The 22,970-nt window shown below is 44.2% G+C and overlaps 2 protein-coding genes across 17 annotated transcripts in view; both read left to right on the forward strand.

The window, feature by feature from the left end:
* Positions 1–22,970, forward strand: part of KIF21A (kinesin family member 21A) — a 162,335-nt gene that overhangs the window by 50,534 nt on the left and 88,831 nt on the right. For all 16 annotated transcript variants that reach the window (XM_008178885.4, XM_008178908.4, XM_065554315.1 and 13 more), the window contains exons 2-3: positions 1,069–1,291; positions 3,572–3,754. In XM_008178885.4, coding sequence (XP_008177107.2) covers positions 1,069–1,291; positions 3,572–3,754 — 406 coding nt within the window. The remainder of the gene's footprint in view (positions 1–1,068; positions 1,292–3,571; positions 3,755–22,970) is intronic.
* Positions 15,454–17,724, forward strand: LOC135973039 (myb/SANT-like DNA-binding domain-containing protein 2). The gene is made up of 2 exons (XM_065554360.1): positions 15,454–16,227; positions 17,159–17,724. The coding sequence occupies exons 1-2, from the start codon at positions 15,627–15,629 to the stop codon at positions 17,290–17,292; spliced, it is 735 nt and encodes a 244-aa protein (XP_065410432.1). The 5' UTR covers positions 15,454–15,626; the 3' UTR covers positions 17,293–17,724.

Genomic DNA, 22,970 nt, shown 5'->3' on the forward strand with positions numbered 1-22,970 from the left:
TTGTAGAAAAATGATCAGTTTAACCTGCGCAGGATACAAATAGTTCAGATTTTTATTCGAGTTACTCTGTGGTGCATGTGAGGGATCAAAAGTTTCAATCAGTCTGAAACATTTGAATTCCATTGAAAGTTACTCTAGTTTGAAATACTGATTGTAAGGTTTACACACTAAGAATATATCCCGTGCAAGCAGAGTGCCAGGATTGTGCTCAGAGTTTCATTCTTGTGTAAATCCAGAGTAACTACATTGATGTGAATCGGGTACTCTGGGTTTAAAGTAACTGAATGCAGAATCTGACTGTATGATGTTTTGTCACACTGAATGCAAAGAGCTATGTACTATTGTATGACCCTTGTATGTAATAAGCATGTCATTTCTCAGTACTATAGCTGGGAGGCTTACATGTTTCTATATTTTGCTCTCCCATAAGAATAACAAACTGTGCTTTTAATAAAAGGTCATACTTGTAGAGATAGGTGAATCTCAAAGAGGTCTGAGTCAGGATAAACTTCTGATAAGCATCCAAACAAAACATATTGGAGAGGGAGACTCGCATCAATGGGGCTCTGCTATCAGCCACCAGCAGAAGATTGTTAGCTAAAAAGCTTTTCAAGTTGTCTATGGAATGTTTAGACTGCTGTCACTAGGTGTTATTGCAGCTGGAACTGACCTACTCGAGCTAGTTTTAATCTAGCTAGTTTGGGTCCGGGAACAGTGAAGCCATGGTGGAATGAGCTTCTGTGTGGGCTAGTCCCACAAGTAATTGCCCAGGGTTTTGGGCAGATATGTACAGTCTGTGCTGAAGCTTCCGCTGCTGCAGCTTCACTGCTCCAGAACCAAGCTAGTTAGATTAAGGGTATTTTGGCTTGAGCAGCAATCATCCCAGTGACTGCAGTCTAGACATACTCTAGGCTTATGAAAAATGAGAATATTCTTCGCTTATGTTTGCTTCTCTTAGAAATGACCAGTCTTAATTGTGTCTTATTTGAATTGCTCCTTGGATGCTATTTCTAACAAGGGGGATTTCTAATCTTTGGTTTGTGTTTTTTTTTTTTTTTTAAATAATAGAATCAGACCACAGCTAGCCAAAGAGAAGATTGAAGGATGCCATATTTGCACATCTGTCACACCTGGCGAACCTCAGGTGTTCCTGGGAAAAGATAAGGCCTTCACTTTTGATTATGTATTCAACATTGACTCGCAGCAAGAGGAGATCTATGATCAATGTGTAGAAAAACTGATTGAAGGGTGCTTTGAAGGATATAACGCCACTGTTTTTGCTTATGGCCAAGTAAGCCTCACAGTTTAATTTTAAATATTTGTTTATGAGTAAATGCAAGAAATTTCCGCTAACTACATTTTTAGTAAAGTTTTAAAATGTGTGAACCTGTTTTGTTTTAAAAAGCATTTTGTAAGGAATACTATATAGAAGGTTTATATAGAGCCTTTGGCCTGAAGGATGCCAGTTCAAATGCAGTGTAGGTAGATAAATATATATTTATCATATATTTGAATTTATAGAAGTGCTAAAAAGGCCATGAATCCATATGCTCTGGGTGCCTGTCATGTAACTTAAAAATACACCTCTACCTCGATATAACGCTTTCCTCGGGGGCCAAAATAAAACTTACCGTGTTATAGGTGAAACCGCGTTATATTGAACTTGCTTTGATCCACCGGAGTGCGCAGCCCGCCCCCCCCGGAGCACTGCTTTACTACGTTGTATTTGAATTTGTGTTATATAGGGTCGCGTTATATCAAGGTAGAGGTGTATATCCTAAGTGCAGCAGTACAACTTTAATGTAACCTACCACCAGTAAACCAGTGCCCTTTCCCTCCTCCTTCTTGAGCTGTTCCACACAATTACCTGAGCTGTTCCACACCCGTTTCTTTCCCCCTGTATTTTCAGATTCCTGGGGGGGGAAATGGGCTTTGCACTACGTCCTAAAGGCTATCAGATGTGGGCTATTTCAAACAAAGTTTGGGGAACAAATTCTAAAGCTGTGAAGCTCTTGCAGGAAACAATGTGCCAACAGCCCCCTATTGATTTGAAATCAAGTGAAGGCACTGGTTTCAGGAGACCTGGGTTCAGACTTCTGCTTAGAACTTGTCTTCATTCAGAAAAAAAGGTGTGTTCTTAACTCCATTTAGTTAACTTGAGATAAAATCCTAGTGAAGACAAGGCAGATTGTAGTTTCACATGAGTTAGAAGGGTGAGTTAAACCTCCATAGTCTTTGGGTATGTCTGCAGTCTAAGCCAGAGGTCTAAACTCTTGCTTGAGAAAACATACCCATGCTAGCTCCGATCATTCTGGCCTGCTAAAAGTAGAGTGTAGTCCTGTTGGCCTGAGTGGTGGGAGGAGCTAGCCACCCCAATTAAGAACCTATGGTCTTGGACAAGCCGCTAGCCCAGGGATCGGCAACCTTTGGCACACAGCCCGTCAGGGAAATCCGCTAGCGGGTCAGGACAGTTTGTTCACCTGCAGTGTCCGCAGGTTCGGCCGATCGCAGCTCCCACTGGCCGCGGTTCCCCATTCCAGGCCAGTGGGGGCTGCGGGAAGCGGCATGGGCCGAGGGAGTGCTGGCCGCTGCTTCCTGCAGCCCCTATTGGCCTGGAACGGCGAACCACGGCCAGTGTGAGCTGCAATTTGGCCGAACCTGTGGACACTGCAGGTAAACAAACTGTCCCAGCCTGCCAGCAGATTTCCTTGCCAGGTCGCGTGCCAAAGGTTGCTGATCCCTGGGCTAGCCCCTTGCACTACCTTGGTTACGCTATTTTTATCATGCTAGCTTGATCAGAGCTAGAATGAATATGCAGGCATACCCTTTAATTCAGCCTGCTAACTCATGTGAAAACTACAAACTGCCTTGTCTTCACCAGGATTTTACCTCAAAGTTGAGAACACACATTTTTTCTTAGTAACGGCACAGCCAAGTCTTTCTGTGTTTCAATTCCTCATCAGTAAAATGGGGATAATAGTACTTTCCTACCTCCTTCCTACTTCGATAATAAATACAATAATGAATGTGAGAAGTTGAGATACCACAATGAGAGCCATATAATAACCTAGGTAGACAATTGAAAATAGTGCTAGCACAATTGGCTTTAATGACACATTAGTTGGCACTCTCAACAGAAATGACTAAATGGGCTTGGAAATGGGCACTGTCCACTCTGTCTTGGAGATGAGGGCTGAAGCATTTTGAACTGTCCCTGCCTGTGGTGTACCTGTTCTGTGGATAAGCGGAGGATTTTGATTTCCACTTTTCACAAGCATTTCATTCATAAATTAAACCTTTTTAAAGAAATCAAAGTCGTGCATCTGCTGTAGAATTTATATAGCTTCTACTTTATCTCCATTTTTAGAAATGCTTCTGTTATCTTACACTCTCTGTGTGTGGTAGCTTTGTAAAGCAATTAGTAAGAGCTGTGATTTAACAGAAGTGCCTACCTTTCATACAATGGTAGTGTTCAGCAGCAACTTTATTGTACCTCTTGACATGATCCAAGATTGTGTGCGATTTTGTCCCTTTAATGTATGCTGCTTGTGACTTCTCTTCTTAAATTCAGACAGGTGCTGGCAAAACATACACCATGGGAACAGGATTTGATGTCAACATAACAGAAGAAGAACAGGGCATTATATCCCGTGCTGTTAAACACCTTTTTAAATGTATCGAAGAAAAAAAGCAAGCTGCTATTAAACAAGAACTTCCAACTCCAGAATTCAAAGTGAATGCCCAATTCTTAGAGGTAAACTTTGTTTACATAGGTATCTCTTTGGAAAGTCGGTGAAATATTTATGTATCCCGATACCTACTTATTCAGTAGTTCTTCTCATGTAAGATATTTTAAATTTATTATTTTGCTATTTCCCTTTAGGATTTCATGAGGAAATTTATGGTATTTGATTTGGCTCTTGAATTTTTAAAAAGAGACTTTACATCTAATTCTAATTCATTCTTTTTCCAGCAGGTAGTAAATTATTTTTGGCAGGTCCATTTACAATGTACTTTGAATAAAAAAACATTTTTTATACATACATATTTAAAGTAGTCATATCCCTTTTTGTACCATTTGTGTGGTCATGGGAACAATCACATAATCACCTTTTTTTTACCTATGGAATAAACGGCAAAATCTGAAATAAATTGCATTTACTTTGTGCTTCTGAACAGTAATCTGCACTCTGCCCCTTCATTTAACTATGCCAAGAACATCTCTAATATTCCAGTGCTGTTAGTAGGCTTGTTACAGCCATCATTCAAAAGCTGACTGACTGACTTAAACATATTTCAGAGTAGCAGCCATGTTAGTCTGTATCTGCAAAAAGAACAGGAGTACTTGTGGCACCTTAGAGACTAACAAATTTATTTAAGCATAAGCTTTCATGGGGTACAGCCCACTTCGTCAAATGCATAGAATGGTAAATATCTTCTTTCTGTGTGTTCCATTCTATGCATCCGATGAAGTGGGCTGTAGCCCATGGAAGCTTATGCTCAAATAAATTTGTTAGTCTCTAAGGTGCCACAAGTACTCCTGTTCTTTTTAAAAATATTTCTTTCCCTAGTCCCTGGCAATGTTGAAATTTTGAAGATCTCTTCACTGTAACTGTAAGGTCCTCTGGCAGCTCCTTTGCTATTTTAGCCCACCCAGGATTGGGTCCTCAAGTTACTCCCTAGCCGTGACCAGCATCATGGTTACAGGAATAGCTGCTCCTCTGTCCCCTCTGTGGTCTCTGAGTGCACCCACCCCTCCTACCCTAGATGCCAGGCCTTGTGATTTTACCTATGTTGGAGAGGAATTTGACAATTTTCTCTCTTAGACTGGGCCCTGGGCTACAGTACCCTGCATATCAAACGTTCTTTCCTGCAGGTCCAAATGAGTTCTAGCACCTGTGATTCTTCCCTTCAGGAGTCTGTGATCAGTGGTATACAGTGACACAACAACCTTCTTAAAACCAAAGTATTGTTTATTTATCAGCCAGAACAAAGCATTAGAGCAGGGGTAGGCAACCTTTCAGAAGTGGTGTGCCGAGTCTTCATTTATTCACTTTAATTTAAGGTTTCGCGTGCCGGTAATACATTTTAACGTTTTTTTAGAAGGTGTCTCTCTCTAAGTCTATATTGTATAACTAAACTATTGTTGTATGTAAAGTAAACAAGGTTTTGAAAATGTTTAAGAAGCTTCATTTAAAATTAAATTAAAATGCTGATCTTACGCCGCCAGCCTGCTCAGCCCGTTTCCAGCCTGGGGTTCTGTTCACCTAGGCCGGCAGCGGGCTGAGCGGGGCCTGCGGCCGGGACCCCAGACCTGGGGGGTGTGTGTTCAGGGGTCAGGGCAGAGGTCTGGAGATGTGTGGGGGGTGCAGGGCAGAAGGCTGGGGGTGTGTGTGTGGGTTTCATGGGTCAGGGCAGAGGGCAGTGGGGGGTTCAGAGCAGAAGACTGGGAATCGGGGGGATTCAGGAGTCAGGGCAGAGAGCAGTGGGGGTTTCAGGGGTCAGGGCAGAAGGCTGGGTGTGGGGGGGTTCAGGGAAGAGGGCTGGGTGTTGGCGGGGACTCGAGGTCAGGGCAGAGGGCTGGGGTGTGTGTGTGGAGGTGCAGGGCACAAGGCTGGGTGTGGGGGGGTTCAGGGCAGAAGGCTGGGTGTTGTGGAGGGGACTCGAGGTCAGGGCAAAGGGCTGGGGTGTGTGTGGGGGGGGGTTCAGGACAGAGGGCTGGGGTGTGTGGGGGTTCAGGGCAGAGGGCTGGGTGTTGGGGTGGGGACTCGAGGTCAGGGCAAAGGGCTGGGGTGTGTGGGGGTTTCAGGGCACAAGGCTGGGTGTGTGTGTGTGGGGGGTTCAGGGCAGAGGGCTGGGGTGTGTGGGGGTTCAGGGCAGAGGGCTGGGTGTGGGGGGGGCTCGAGGTCAGGGCAGAGGGCTGGGGGGGGGGTGGAGGTGCAGGGCAGAAGGCTGGGTGTTGGGGGCGACTCGAGGTCAGGGCAGAGGGCTGGGGTGTGTGTGGAGGTGCAGGGCACAAGGCTGTGTGTGTGGGGGGGGGGTTCAGGACAGAGGGCTGGGGTGTGTGGGGGTTCAGGGCAGAAGGCGGGTGCTCGGCTCGTGGGCGTGCTCTCAGTCCCCTGCCCTGAGCGGCTCATGGCAGGGGGCTGGGAGGGATATACCCTGTTCCACCCCCTTCCCCAAGGCCCGTCCCTACCTCTCTCTGCCTCCTCTACGGAGCAGGGAGCACGCTGCCACTCCGCTCCCCCTCCCCTTCGCAAAGGCCATCTCCGGCAGGGAGGAGGAGGGGCCGGAATGCACCAAGCTGTGGGAAGAAGCAGGGGAGGGGGGAAAGCTTGGTTGCCGCAGGACCCCCCCCCACCGTTCTCCCCTGCGGGGGCAGGAGGCAGAAACTAGGTCCTGCGGCAGCCAAGCTTCCCCCCTTCCCCGATTCTTCCCACAGCTTGGTGCGTTCCGGCCCCTCCGCCTCCTTCTCTCACCGGGCAGGCAGCGTGCTACTCAAAATCGGCTCGCGTGCCGTGTTTGGTACACGTGCCATAGGTTGCCGACCCCTGCATTAGAAATATTGTCTGTGTGCATGTCTCTCTTATCTAAAGTCTTACTATCCTCTGACAGTAACCTAGGCCGGCCTAACTTCTTCAGACATCCCCAGCAGAGTTGTGTGTCTGTCTGACTCCTGAATAAAGAGTGTTCTTTTTTTAATCCTACTACAGTTTTTTTTTTTCTTTCCTGTTCACGGGCCTTTTCTGGTCCTGGAATTAGTTGTCTTTTAACCCTGAAGTGGTTGCCTAGGAGTGTCTTATCTTGAGCCATTCTTTTCCCTTCCTGCCAATTACATGGAACACATTGAATTTCCGCATATGGATCTGCCTTTAATAGGGTTACCATATGTCCGGATTTTCCCGGACATGTCTGGCTTTTTGGGCCTCAAATCCCCGTCCGGGGGGAAATCCCCAAAAGCCGGACATGTCCGGGAAAATCGGGACATGCTGGGCCGGCGGTGCTGGGCCGGGGGTGCGGGGCCGGGGGCTGGGGGCCGGGAGTGCTGGGCTGGGGCTGGGCCGGCGGTGCTCGGCCGGGGGCTGGCCCAGGGCCAGCACCCCAGGGCCCGAGCCGACCCAGGCTGGAGACGCCGCCCCTCCCCCACCCCCCCCTTACCTGCTTCAGGCTTCCCGCGAATCAAATGTTCACGGGAAGCAGGGGAGGGGGTGGAGTTGGGGCGGGGACTTTGGGGAAGGGGTGGAGTTGGGGCGGGGGGGCGTGGGCGGGGCTGGGGGCGGGGCCGGGGCCCCGTGGAGTGTCCTCTTTTTGGACACTCAAAATATGGTAACCCTAAGCCTTTAAACATATGAGGGGTAGGGTATGCTGCTTCTCGGTGCCCTTTGCCCTGCACCCAGTGAAAGCCCATCCCTGTGCTGTGAAAGCAATTTATATGGAGTTGTAGAGGCAGCTGCTGGCAAAAGAAGCCCTGACAGCATGGTTCCACATATGGGATGTTGCCTGGGAGCTGGAAGTTTGAAGTTTGAAACCTGTGGCTATTGACTTATAACTCTATAAATTAAGATTTGTGGCTTCTACAAACTACAGATTTATCATAGGCTAAAACAGAGTATATCCAGTAACTCCAATATTAAACTAGCCCGCATTCCCAAAAAAATATCTAAAGGGGCCAGCCCCATTGAGACCAGCAGAATACAACAAATGTGCAGTATCTAAGAGATGTCATTTTTTGGATACAAATGGCAACAAATACTTTAGCGTTTGACAAGGTGAACAACTCTAATATAACAACTCCTTGCATCTGAAGAAGTGAGGTTCTTACCCACGAAAGCTTATGCTCCCAGTACTTCTGTTAGTCTCAAAGGTGCCACAGGACCATCTGTTGCGAACTCTAATATAGTTTTTGGTGCTTATCTTATGTCACTTAACTCATAAATGGTCAAAAGGATTTTCACATATTTCCGGAAATATTCATCTCTTTGCTAGGACTAAAATGGAAAGCTTTGACCCCCAAGAAATTTCCCAAAGGTTGTAAGTAAGTGAGTGATAAGCAGGTAATAGTTAAAGACTATTACATTTGCTAATGGAAAATCTTACCTTTAATAGATCAGTCATCTATGCTAATTAGATGCAAAATCATTTTTCAGTCTTATTTTATGCTAGATGTTTCTTTTTAATTTAAAATTTGTAAATTATAAAATTTAATTTATAAAATAAACTAAAAAGTGTTTTCCTTAGCTGTTCTTGCACAAATTACATAACTTGCCTATGAGCTTTTCCTGAACAAAAGTATTCAGTTGCTCCTAGCCAAATATTTCTGCACTTGACAGGTCTTCCTGAATTGCTTCTGTGGACCAATCCTTCACTGCAATGTTTTGGAGTCTGGCTCACTAGTGAATAATTTGAATCTTTTAAATGTTTTTAGCACTTTATTTTCATCAACATGATCACGTTGTTTTTGTGCTCTTGTGGATTAATCGCAAGTCATTTGATCAAGTCCAAGACTAAACAATTCATTGGTTTGGGCTGAAATTTGGACATGTAGCTTATAGGAGAGCCCATCTGCTGAGTGCTGAGGCTTTTCTTGTTGATACCTATAATTCACCCTCCTCTTTTACCAGTGGAATCGAGCCATTCTTGGTAGTGGGCCTGATCTACCTGATTGAATCTGTGATTTGAACATTTCAGAACCCAGTTGCCTCTCTGGAACTCTTATAGAATCATAGAATATCAGGGTTGGAAGGGACCTCAGGAGGTCATCTAGTCCAACCCCCTGCTCAAAGCAGGACCAATCCCCAAATTGCCCCCTCAAGGATTGAACTCACAACCCTGGGTTTAGCAGGCCAATGCTCAAACCACTGAGCTCTTCACATACCTCCAGAGGGAGCTGGTTCAATTCTGTGTACTACACAGATTCCCATCAAGCATAATCTGCGCAGTCATATCAATGAAAGAATGGAAGCTTTTTTGTTGTTGTTGTTGTTGTTGTTGAAAGCATACAGATGAAACTCCCGAATTCCATCCTGTTGAGCTCAGGTGAAGAGTAAGAGGATACACTCCATATCCATGTACTGCCACTAGTACGAAAAATTGGGATGGTTGTCTGTGTTGCTCAGCACAACTGATACCATCTGGTCACATAAACTTGCTGATGACAGAATAGACACTAGGTTATAGTAATCTTCTGCAGCATCAGATTTTGCAAAATCCAGGAGCTTTTCTTTGAGTTTCTTGTCATGTTGCTGTAGATCACTCAGAAGTTGTGGTAATATCAATTGCCACATTGCCTGCAAAGTGATCTTATGTGCATGAGTGGCTTTTGTATGTGTGTGTATATATATATATATATATTTAGCAGCAATGCCTTATTGTTCATCTACATAAAATTCCACTTTCAGTCCACACACTTGACAATTCAGAATCCTTTGTATGCTGCCCGAGCACTTTTAGGAAGTTAATTGATATGTGTAGGCCTCTTAAGTGTGGAATCAAAATATCTTTACATTCTGGCACAGTATTCTTAGCTCTATCAGAGCAGGGTAGAGTGATGGATGAACTGTCAAGACTACATGTTTCTGTTGAAGATATGTGATTGATGCATGTCTTTTTACAACAGTATTCAGTGTATAATCTTCATGAGCTGGGGACTCACTGATAGGCATGTAGTTAATGGAGAGTTATTGTTACTGTGGTTTTCGTTAAAACTTGTCCAGACAGATTTTGGATTTTCAAGCTGATGTTTGAGGGGAAAAAGCATACTCTATGCTTGTGATTTCAAGGCTGATTGGCAATCATTTATGTGTCCATTAAACCATTTTGCCAGGACATCTTCATTGAATTTTGGTTCCGCCGTACCTTCTGTGATATTAGCAGGAAAGATGGTGTTCATTGCATGTGGCACATTCAAAGTAGCATGATTAGTTGGCTCTGAGTCCTGCAGTATCAGATCAGAGTGGGTCCTATCTGCCAGGCTGCATACTGTGTGGCATGAAATATGTTTTGCTCATCAAATGTACGGTCATTTGTATCAATGTTATCTGCAGTGAAATAGGTAAATCTTCCTTTAACCAAGTTTAATGGGATCACTCTTCCATCCTCATTCATTGTCATCAGTGTATTCTTGCCCAATACTATGTCAACTAAAAGTAGGCCCTGGTAGCTGACAGCACCCAGCATTGTGAAATATCTGAACAAGCTTTTTTGTTTTGTTTTTAAATCTTGTGGCCTGGTGAAGGGTGCTTCCAAGCCCAACATGTTTGGGTGTCCACTTCTTATCTCTTTACACTGTAAATGAAATCTTGTGCAATACTTAACACCCTAGATTGTTTATATGATTTCTGTTTCTCATCTTCTCGTAGTTCTACACTGTTATCTTCTGTGTCCTCCTCCTTACCTTCTTCAACTTCCCCTAGCTGAAGAATAGACTGGCCACTTAAGAGAAGTCACAAAAACATGGATGCACTTTTGGCACACAAGCTAGTGTGATGGGTCGAACCCCTCTTCTGGGGTGCCACCTGTTGTACTAGGGTTTCATTGAGCCTCTCTTGCTCAACCAGCCTGGGTTCCCTCTCCCTGTTTTGCTGAATTAGGCTCTCCGGCCTCTTGCAGCACACACACAGGCAGGGCCACTCCCCGCTGCAGTCACAGACTGAAGTCAGCTCTGTGAGAGAGGACTCCCCCAGCACTCACGTGCAAACCCCTTTTGGGAGATAAATCCAAAGTAATACTGTCTTGCTGTCAAGGCTAATTCCCCACTCTGGCACTTTGAGTGCAGAAGGTGGGGGCCCGCAAGGATTCTAAAAATTAATACTGGCCACTCCAGGCTTGTAACCTTGGGAGTTTAATACAGCTTTTCTCTGACCTGGGTGGTGGCAGCATCTACCAATCCAAAGTGCAGAACCCCTTTGAGAGTCCAGGAAGGCACACTTGGGAATTCCTTCCTGGGGGGTTACCCTCAAGCCCTTTCACCCTCCCCTCCCCCGGGGAAGAGCTGAGAAAGAAGAAAGGGGGGGAGGGGAAGGGGAATCAGTTATTGCCACCAGCTGATTAAACAACATGTGCACAAACCTCTTAAGAAACAAAAATCCAATTCTGTTCTTTAAAAAGGTAAATTTTATTCTTAAAAAAAGAAAAGAAAATACATCTGGGAACTCAGGCTATTGCTAGATTTTAAAAGAGCAACTACAAGGATCAAGCACCAAAAATAGCTTTCTTGAGGTCCATCTTAAAGGTTACAAGCAAAACAAAAGCACCTGGGGTTAGCACAGAGGAATCCACAAGCCATACAGAAATAAAAGGGATAAATCTAATTGCATCTTCCTAGACATTTCCTGATCTACTTACATAACTGAGTAGTTTCTAGGTATGATACTGATGATGCCCAAGCTTCTTACAGTATAGCTGCTCCCTGTCCGCCTCTCCCTGGGAGAACAACAACAGACAGACAAAAGAGGAGTCTTGTTTCAATTTTAAAAAGTTCTAGCCTTCCCATTGGCTCTTTTGGCCAGGTGCCTACTCACTTCTTTTTACCTATGCATAGCAGTGAGACTTTTTAACCCTTTACAGGTAGAGCGATTATATAGCCATTGGCAGGCTGGGTGTCCATAAAAGGAAGCTTCCCCTCCCCCCTTCATTTATCACAGTTGCACTGTATAGAAAAATCTGAACAGCGCAGGCTCATAAAAATCCGCCCTCTTCTTCAATGTGAAGAGAGATGTGCACGACTTCTCCCCCCCCACGTTAGAAATTACATAAACTGGGTTTTATTATAAACAAGAAATAAGTTTATTAACAACAAATGGTGAATTTTAAGTGGTTAAAGGGATATCAAACAGAACAAAGCAGATTACCTTAGTAAATAAACAAAAACCGCAGACTGATCTTAAAACACTAGATAGATAGGATACAAATTAACAGATTCTCACCCTGAGTGATAAACAGGCTGGCAGATTCTTAAGGCACCAGTTGCCTTGGCTTTCCCAGGTTTTCTTACACAGGCTAAAGATCTTAGCCTGGGACCATCACTTCTCATAGTTCAGTCTTTGTTCCTCAGTGTGTGTTGTTTTCCAAGTGTGTTGTTGTAAGGAGAGTGAGGACCCCTTGATGTTGTCATTGTCCCTCTTCTATATCTTCCCCCCCCCACTTGCTGGAAAGCTTTTTTGCTGTGACCTGGGTCAAACACTTACCATTGTATGGAGCTATCTGACCTGGGTCAAACAATTCCCATTGTGTAGAGCTATATCTGAGAGGTTTCTATTGCACACAGTTCCTGGGGTAGTCCTTATGCTTGTGGGCATTTCTTCAATAAGCCACTAACATTGTTTGGCCTCATTCAACGTGGCACATTTGAAATACAGAGACATGGTCATTATTCCCAGCTTCAGATACAAAAATGATACCTGCATATAGATTAGATAAACACACTCAGTAAATCCTAACCTTTCCAATGATACCTTACATGAGCCATCTTGCATAAAGTAGATCTTAGTTATACCATATTCATATCATAACCATATTTCCATAAAGAATATGGGGTTAACGTCACAGCTAGTGCTGCTTTCTTGCTGACATTTAGCCCATGGTGAGCCCAGAATGAGCAAGTATATTGAGTGTAATTTCATTGCTACTTGTACCATTGAGAGAAATTCATCTCCCAGTTCAGTCTTGTAAACTGGAGTGGTTCATAAATTTTCTTCTCCTGCACTGTCTAACAATTTAGAGAAAGGGATGTGACAGAACTTGACAGGCATTAATAATGTTTCTCTCTCTGAAGCAGGTTGATCACATAAGACAATGAATTTGTAAGCACCATCAAGATGTAGAATACGTTTTTCTTTGAAAGTTGACATGCGACTTACAAATGAATGTGGGATCTCTCCACCAGCGTCATTTGAGAGAAAACAGTAACGAGTCCATACCCGTGAAAGTTCCAAAATACTGCCTTTTTCAGTACGTTTTAACTCATTACTAAGTCAGACCATTGCCATGTCGGTACAACTATGAATCGGTACAACTATGAAAGATTCCATACTTAATTTTTGTTACTTGCATCCAAAAATGCTTATAGTAATTAGAGTGGTATTTCCCATCTGAGGCTGTAAGGTCATTTACACCAGCTACATGTACGGTGAGCTGTTCATGCCCTGCTGCCTCAAATATTTATTTGTTGATTTTGAATGTTGTTACAGAAGAAAGTTTTTATTTGGAACTTCCATCCTGGCAGAAAAATGCAAAGACTCCATTTCACTCGGGGGACCTTGCTCTGTAGCACTGTTGAGGTTTTGGTCATTGTAACTCTAGATTAGGTTTGCAGTTCATCCTTACTCTTTGATGAAGGAACATCAGTGAATTTACAAAGTCTGCTAATTTTACCTTTGTGTACATTGCATAACAGTTTTTATGCCAAAGTAAAGATTGCGTGCATGCAGGTTGAAGAGCTGTTAGGGATGCAATTGATAGAATTCTATTTTGGAAATCCTTGAGTTTATCTTGCATTGGTTGCCTTTTGTATTGTAGCCAATCCCTGTTCACTGGAAGTCCTTTTACATGTGTTGGCAAATATTATTTTTCTCATTAGATGCTATTGAGGGAAAGGTTCAAGACTGTCTCCATGTTTTGTCTATGGAATACCTGAGAAAAACAATAAATGTAATTAATAACTACTGCATGAATATTGAATAAATAATAAATGTTTACCAGTTTGTAGCTTATGCCATGGCAATCCAGATCAATACTCAATTCATGCAGACTGTAAGCAAAAGTCAGTTTTAGGTTAGTTTAGGGCTTAGTGCTAATAATTACCTAATGCTAATTTATATTTTTGTAAGAGAGAAACTTATGGAAACAAACTATATCATACTATGTTGTGTATGATACTTTGTGAAATACATAGCAGTGCATTAACTCCTTTACATATCAAAATACCTTAAAAGTATTAGTTTACTATCACTTACTTAAGTGTTGTCCTTACTGCAAAACCAACAAAATTCAAGTGCATATCATCACGTGACCAGAGGAAGCAGAGAGTATGATCTTCAACAGAGATTGCTCCCTGTGTTTTCTGATAGCACAGTGTTCCAAATTCAGAGCATATTCCAGACGGAGCACCTCTCCTTTACTTTCTATTTGGTTTTTTTGAGTGACAAATGGTAGCCATTTTCTTCTTTGTTTTTACTTATCTTAAAGTTCAAAATTCAGGTTGGTAAACACCACTTTCAGATTCAGCACATTCAAATTAAGAAAGAAAATATGTTTACCAACTTTCTTCCAGAAATGTTTTGTTTCATTAATATCAGTTTATCTGGGAATTTGGCCTACTCTACAACTCTGCTTCTGTGTAAGAGGGAGGGGAGGCTAATATGGTTACAATATGGGCCAATGTCACCTGTCCCCTCTCTCACTTAGTAATACCGTGACACTGGACTCGGGGTGCTTAAGGCCAATGGCATTTGTGCTCCTTCCCCCATTCCTACACTCCCAATACTGACTAGTCTGCAAATCTTGTGACTCTACACTGGATCTACAGTTACTGTAATTGTAAAATTTTTGGAGGACGTATCCATGTCCCCCCCCCCTTTTTTTTTTTTTTAAATCCCCCATATTGCTGAACTACAAAATCTGGTACTGCATAGTGGTTCTCCCTGTCACTAGTGCAGGTTGAGAAAGTTCTGTTGTAAATTGTAGGAATTTGTGTATTGTTTAATTCAGTATTTTGTTGCTGGAATCTATCTAAATCTTTTAAGCTCCACTCATCACCATGGCTTCTGAGTAAAAAGCTGCTTGTTTGTATAAGATGTCCTAAGTAACTTTAAAACATGTGACTAAAGTTTAACAAACCTTACTTTGTTGTCGGACTTGCATGCTTTTGCCACTGTTCATTTTAGGCACGAATTTTAAACACTCTGGCTAATGTTTGACTAGAAGAATAATGCACAGTGAATAGTGCAAATGCTAAAACTGTTCTCTTCACCCTAGATTTGGACTTTGCTTTCTAATTGTTTTGAGACTTGCAGTTGCTCTACTTCAACTTGGATAGTAGCAGCATGAGCAGTGACAAAACCTTAAGAGAATATTTACTGGATTTCAAGAGTTTGTGCAGCATATAATACTACAAACATTACTGTGACTGTTGTAATCCCCAAATATTGTTCTGTAACTAAACAATGCAGTGGAAACTATAGATATAATTAGTTGTTATGCTTCTGTATCCTGTGTTAAAACCATGGTAACTCTGCCGTACCTCCTCCCACATCTTTGAACACTTAGGCCTGGTCTACACTAGGAGGTTATGTCGAATTTAGCAGCGTTAATTCGAATTAACCCTGCACCCGCCCACACAATGAAGCTATTTAGTTCGACATAGAGGTCTCTTTAAATCGATTTCTGTACTCCTCCCCGATGAGGGGAGTAGCGCTAAATTCGACATGGCCATGTCGAATTAGGGTTAGTGTGGACGGAATTCGACGCTAATAGCTCCGGGAGCTATCCCACAGTGCACCACTCTGTTGACGCTCTGGACAGCAGTCCGAGCTCGGATGCTCTGACCAGCCACACAGGAAAAGCCCCGGGAAAATTTGAATTCCTTTTCCTGTCTGACCAGTTTGAATCTCATTTCCTGTTTGGACATCATGGCGAGCTCAGCAGCACTGGCAACGATGCAGAGCTCTCCAGCAGAGGTGACCATGCAATCACAGAATAGAAAGAGGGCCCCAGCATGGACTGATCGGGAAGTCTTGGATCTGATCGCTGTGTGGGGCGATGAGTCTGTGCTTTCGGAGCTGCGATCGAAAAGACGGAATGCAAAGATCTACGAGAAGATCTCAAAAGCCATGACGGAGAGAGGATACAGCCGGGATGCAATGCAGTGCCGCGTGAAAATCAAAGAGCTGAGACAAGCATACCAGAAGACCAAAGAGTCAAACGGGCACTCCGGATCCCAGCCCCAGACATGCCATTTCTACGAGGCACTGCATTCCATTCTAGGTGCGACCGCCACCACTACCCCACCACTATCCGTGGACTCTGAAGATGGGGTATTGTCGACGGCCACTTCCTCGGAGCTGTTCGCAGATGGGGAAGATGAGGAAGGAGATGAGGACGAGGCAGTCGACAGCGCTTTCAATGCTGATTTCCCTGACAGCCAGGATCTCTTCATCTCCCTCACGGAGATCCCCTACCAAGGCTCCCAAGGTGGTAACCCGGACCGTGAATCAGGGGAAACATCAGTAGGTAAGTGTTGTAAACATTTATTTTGAATAGAATAGGCATGGTATGTTAGCAATGGGTTTTTAATGATTAGTTTGCCTTAGGCGCTTAACTTTTTAGTCCTTGCCAGTGCAGCTACTGGAAAAGTCTCTTAACATGTCTGGGGATAGAGTAGAAATCCTCCAGGGACATCTCCACGAAGCTCTCCTGGAGGTAATGTGAAAGCCTTTGCATCAGGTTCCTGGGGAGAGCGGCCTTATTGCCTCCTCCATGGTAGGAAACTTTTCCGTGCCAGGCTAGCAGCAGTTACTCCGGTATCATTGCCTGGCAAAGCATGGCGGCATACGGCCCTGGTGTTTGCTGGCATTCACGCAGCATGCGGTCTTTCTCTGTCTCCGTAATCCTCATCAGAGTGATATCGCTCATGGTGACCTGCTTTGAATTAGGGGAATTTTAGTATGGGGACTGATTGTCTGTTCCTTTAAATAACTGTAACCGGCGGTTTACAGCCACGCGGTGGGGGCGGGGAGGCGAACCGTTCATTCTGAGCGGTTCGCCGGCAGCGTGCAGGGATCTTTCCCGGGGACAGCCGCGACTGGGGTGGGACAGGGGCAGAGTTCATGCTGGCGGGATCGCTGGCAGCAGGAACTGGCCAACGCTAGGAGTATTGCGTGGAATGTGAAAGGAGGGCACTGCTGTAAATTAAGCTTTAAGCAGCCAAAAGTCTACGGCTTACCATGGCCGCCTGCTAGCAGAATTCTGGTGTCTGGCCCCGCTTGTGTGATCTGTACAGCAAGACCCCAGGCACTCAAGGTGAAGACAGAAAATTCGACCTTGTACTGAGTGCACATGTGATAGGTACTGTGCATGGTCTTATTCGCAGAGAAAGACAATATTCATTGTTTGCAAAAATTTATCTTTTTGAGGAATTCACTCCCTTTTTCCCATCCCACAGCTGCGAGTATCTCCCGAGCTACCCCGGCATCCCCCTCCCAGAGGCTGGCGCAGATCAGGCAGCGAAAGAAAAGGACACGGGACGAGATGTTCTCAGAACTTATGGTCTGTTCCCGAGGCGAGGCGGCACAGTAGACCCAGTGGAGGGAGAACATGTCGCAATACCAGCGATCACACAGTGAACGGGAGGACAGGTGGCGGCAGGAAGACCAGCAGGCGACTCAAATGCTGCTTGGACTAATGAGGGAGCAAACGGACACGCTCCAGCACCTTGTAGATGTTCTGCAGGACCGGAGGCAGGAGGACAGAGCCCCGCTGCATTCTATCTCTAACCGCTTTCCCCCGCCACAAAGTCCCATCCCCCCCCACCCAAAGTCCCAAGAAGGAGGGGTGCCAGGGGCCGTTAAAACAATCACTCCACCCCTGCAAACTGCTCAAGTAGCAGAAGGCTCTCATTCCCAAAGATTTGATACGTCCTTTCCTTCCCTCCAAATGCACCTCACCCAAGCCCCCATCCCAGTTTCATCCCCTAACTGTGTAGTTCTTAATAAAAAATACATTTGTTAATTACTGTTTCCGTCATGTTCTTTTAGAGGAGAGTGTGTTTGAGGGGGGGAAGGGGGTTGATAGTTGGAGAGGACAGTCACCTTTACCAGGGTACAGACACAGGGGCAGGTTCAGCAGAAGGTCACACACACATTACAGTCAATAGGCACACTGGTCAGTCTGTGAGGTGGTTTTCATGTTCTGTGTGTGGGGGCTATGTGAGTTTGTGGCAGGGGAGGGCGGTTACAGATCTTATGCAGCAGTCCTTAGCCTGGATGACAGAGCCACGCAGCAGGGAATCTGTAACCGCCCTCCCCCGCCACAAAGTCACATAGCCCCCACACACAGAGTCCCGAAAAGGAGGGGTGGCAGGCTCCATTGAAACAACCAGTCCACCACTGCGGACCACTCTAGGATCAGGAGCCTGTCATTCCTCAAGTTTAAAAGCGTCCTTTCCATTACTACACCTGGTCCCCACCACAGTCTGCGTCCCAGTTTCAACCCTTTACCGCGAAATCCTTAATAAAGAAAACGGTGTTAATGAACAAAGTTTCATTTATTTTATTTTTAAAGGTGTGTTGGAAGGGGGGAAAGGGGATTAGTAACTGGAGAGGATAGTCAACATTAAGTGGGTAAAGAAACGGGGGCAGGTTCAGCTTCCGTTTAAAAAAACGTAATAGTCACAGGTTACCCTGGTCACTCTGGAACCTAGCTTTCAAAGCTTCCCGGATGCACAGCGCGTCCTGCTGGGCTCTTCTAATCGCCCGGGTGTCTGGTTGGGCGTAATCAGCAGCCAGGCGATTTGCCTCAACCTCCCACCCCGCCATAAACGTCTCCCCCTTGCTCTCACAGAGATTGTGGAGCACACAGCAAGCTGCAATAACAATGGGGATATTGGTTTCGCTGAGATCAGAGCGAGTCAGTAAGCTTCTCCATCTCCCCTTCAGATGTCCAAAAGCACACTCCACCACCATTCTGCACTTGCTCAGACGGTAGTTGAAGAGTTCTTTTTCACTGTCCAGGGCGCCTGTATAGGGCTTCATGAGCCAGGGCATTAGCGGGTAGGCTGGGTCCCCGAGGATCATTATAGGCATCTCCACATCCCCAACAGTTATTTTGTGGTTCGGGAAGTAAATACCTTCCTGCAGCCATCTAAACAGACCAAAGTTCCTGAAAATGCGAGCGTCATGAACCTTGCCCGACCATCCGACATTGATGCTGGTAAAATGTCCCCTATGGTCCCCCAGTGCTTGCAGCACCATTGAAAAGTAGCCCTTTCGGTTAATGTACTGGCTGGCCTGGTGGTCCGGTCCCAGGATAGGGATGTGAGTTCCATCTATAGCCCCACCGCAGTTTGGGAATCCCATCGCAGCAAAGCCATCTATGATCACCTGCATGTTTCCCAGGGTCACTACCTTTGAGAACAGTAGCTCAACGATTGCGTTGGCTACTTGCATCACAGCAACCCCCATGGTAGATTTGCCCTCTGCAAATTGGTTCACGACTGACCGTTAGCTGTTCGGCGTTGCAAGCTTCCAGAGGGCTATGGCCACTCGCTTCTGGACAGTCAGGGCCACTCGCATCCGGGTGTCCTTGCGCTTCAGGGCAACTCACAAAGTTCCAGGAAAGTTCCCTTACGCATCCGAAAGTTTCGCAGCCACTGTGATTCATCCCAGACCTGCAGCACTATGCGGTCCCACCAGTCTGTGCTTGTTTCCCGGGCCCAGAATCACCGTTCCACAGCATCAACATGACCCATTGCCACCATGATGTCCACGGCGCGGGGTCCCGTGCTTTGTGAGAGGTCTGTGCCCCTCTCAGACTTAATGTCCTCGCCGCGCTGCCGTAGCCTCCTCGCCCAATTTCTCAGCATCTGCCTCTGAAAAAGGTGGATGATAAGGCGCGAGGTGTTGACAACAGCCATAACTGCAGCGATGATCGCAGCGGGCTCCATGCTCACGGTGCTGTGGTGTCCGCGCTGTCGATCACCAGAAAAGGAAGATGTAGATCTTCATGCAGCAAGAGCAATTGCTGAGTACTACAAGTTTGACTGTGACTGACATAGGAATTATTGACGAGCAATGCTGCCCAAATGCAATCTTTTCTTCAAATTAGTTGTTTTGAAATGCCAAGTAACATTCCACGAGATGCTGATAATCATGCTTTCCCTACTCATCTGCTGACAAAAACTTTTCCAAATGGTGAGACCTGCACAAGAGACTGGTTATGCTAGAGTACGGTAAAACAATCTCTGTTCTGTGCACCCTTTTTCATTTTGAACAAAAGTGCTGCGAATGAATCAGTTCTCTCTGATCAATCAGGATGGAGCATCAACAGAGGTTGGAGGAAGTTGAAAGACCGAATACCATCACATGAGAGTTTAATGTCACACAAAGAACTATGTTGCATGGAAATCCAGCCAATAAGGGCTGCATCAGCTGAAAGTTCAGTTGAGAATTTACTCTTGACTGAACCCTCTCTACAGAAACTAATAACTGAAAAAAACTTCTTGAGAGCATCCTGAATGTCATCCTTTTTCTTTCTGAGCGGGGATTGGCTTTCTTTGGTTCCAGTCAACGTATTGGTGATCATGCAAATGGAAACTTTCTAGGCATAGTTGAGTTCCTCAGCAAATATGACCCACTTTTATCAGAGCATGTTAAACATGTTTGAGAATCGCAAGAGAGTCAAAAGCACATGCAAGTCCATTATCTCTCCACACACATACAAAACGAGTTTATTGAGCTATGTGGGTCATTCGTACAAACAACAATTCTTGATAAGATTCGAAATGCCAAGAATTTTTCAATCATTGTTGATGCCACTCCAGATTCTTCTCACAAGGAACAGACTACTATGGTTATTCGATATGTTAAGATTGTAGACAGCTCAAAATTTTCAATTGAACAAAGGTTTATTTTGTTTGATAATTTTACTAGAATGCTGCTCAAGTACTAGCAATTCTAGAAGGTTTTAAATTAGATTTTCAAGTCTGCATTGCTCAAGCCTATTATAATGGATCTAATATGGCTGGGAAGTACAAAGGTGTACAAGCAGTTCTGTTTGAACATAATTTAAACTGTATTTTCTCCAGCTGTGGAAAGCACACTCTAAACCATGTAGGCATTGACTGTGCTGAATCATGCAAGGAGGCAATTACTTACTTTGGAACTGTTCGGCAAATGTACAATTTTTTCAGTAGCAGTCCACAAATCTGGGAAATTCTGCAGCAATATCTTCCTGTTTCACTGCATGGGATGTCCAAAACTAGATGGTCCACCAAACTAATCTGGTAATTTGAAGCACGCAGTGCAACACTTGATGTTCGAGAGGGATGACACTGAAAGTCTTATCAATGACATTCAATAGATTCATGAACAATGGGATGCGATCCTGACTGAGTCCAAATTAGTAGCACAGAATATTGGCATTTCATCCAAGTTCTCCACCAATCGCAACTTACCTACTGAATCCGATGCCGAGCAGCATTATAGGGTTAATGTCTTCCTTGTCATCATTGACTCTATTCAATCAGACCTTACACATCGATTTGAGTCACTGCGACTAATTTGTACCCTTTTGGGTTTCTTTGGCAGTTCCAGAGGCTGAGTAATGAAGATCAACTTTCTGCAGCTGAACAATTTCAGCAACAGTACAACGAAGAAATCTCAAAAGATCTCAGTGACAAGGTCATCTTCCTCAAACAAATATATTCAATGAACTTTAAATTGGATTGCAAGCCAAAGGAATTGCTTCACGAAATACTCGAACTTGGACTCTCTGGGGTGTTTCCTAATACCACAATTGCATTGCATATTTTTGTCAGTTTGCCTGCATCAATGGCTTCAGATGAATGCACCTTCAACATGTTGAAGCAAGTAAAGAACTATCACCGTTCAACTATGGAACAAGAGCGTTTGAATGGGCTCGCCATGCTTAATATCAACTGTGAAATTGCACGAAAGCTAGATTTTTTTTCCTCAATAATGGGTACATTGATTTGCACAGGAAAAGGCTGGAAAAGCATTTGTTAAAAAAAATATTCAAATTATGTCTCATTCTTTTTTTGGTGCCTTGTTTTGTTTTCATGTGTCGTCATTTATTTTTTTATTTTTTTTTAATTATGGCTAGCGGCCACAAAAGCTGGAAGTGGCCTGGGCCCCTATGGATCTTTGAGAGGGCCTGCCTGCACTTAAAAAATCCCACATGTGCAAAGAAACTATTATGTCAAGCCTACAACTAGAAATATAAATGTTACTTCTGCCTAATTTGTCTTGTAAAAGCCACTGCACATGATTTGCATTCCACTCTATTCTTTGTGATAAGTGCATACACAGTAATCTCAGGCACTGTAATTAAGTACTGAGAACCTTTAAAAATGAAGTTTCTTTTTATTAGGTGCCTAAGTATTGATTTAGAGGCCTAAACTTATTCACCCATATGTTGAAAATGTTGGCTAAGCCAAGTTTTGGTTCTCTCAGGCTGTTGGACAATAGCCTTTTTCTTAATCTGCCTTAATGATGTGGTTTTCCTTGACTGTAATTCATTATAACATATTTTACTGTTTGTTAATAGTTGCAAATTTGATTAACTATGGTTAAGCAAGTCACTTAACTTTTCTGCCTCAGTTTCCATAATCTAAAACTGGATAATAAAACCTGCCTACTTTACATAAGCATTTTGAGGTTTAATTAATTAATTTGGAAAAGCACTTTGAGGATGTTTGCTCTCTAAGGGCTAAATATTATGTGACTATTTGACAGCCTGAAAATATCCTATATGTGTTGCTTTTATTATTTATATTAAAGTTGTGGGCATAGGCCCCAATTAAGATTTGGGCCCATTGTTCTAGGCAATGTACAAAGGTGAGTAAGAAACAATGCCCCAAAGAGCTTATCTAAATAGACAAGACCCTTTACCTACCTATTTTCTAACTTACAACTAGAGTATGACTTGTAACTTCCATGTCAATTTCATAGTGTTATTGTGTGTGGTTGTTTTGGTATTTTTTATGTAATATTTTTGGATGGGGTGGATTGTTTGTTTTACTTAGATATTATATGTATTCTAGGGCAGTGGTGGGTGAACAGGCAGGGATTAGCCAAAAGGAAAAACCAAAGAAGGGGCATTGAGGGGAGGGAAGTAGATGGGGGTGGGAAGGGTAGAGACGAACATGTCAGGCAAGTGGGATGAGGGACTGAGTGGAAGGAGGGTTGGAGCAAACAGTCAGACAGCAGAGGGGAAAGAATGTCCAAAGTAAAACTATA

The sequence above is a fragment of the Chrysemys picta genome, chromosome 1 (assembly GCF_011386835.1).
Source record: "Chrysemys picta bellii isolate R12L10 chromosome 1, ASM1138683v2, whole genome shotgun sequence".
Classification (NCBI taxonomy): domain Eukaryota; kingdom Metazoa; phylum Chordata; order Testudines; family Emydidae; genus Chrysemys; species Chrysemys picta.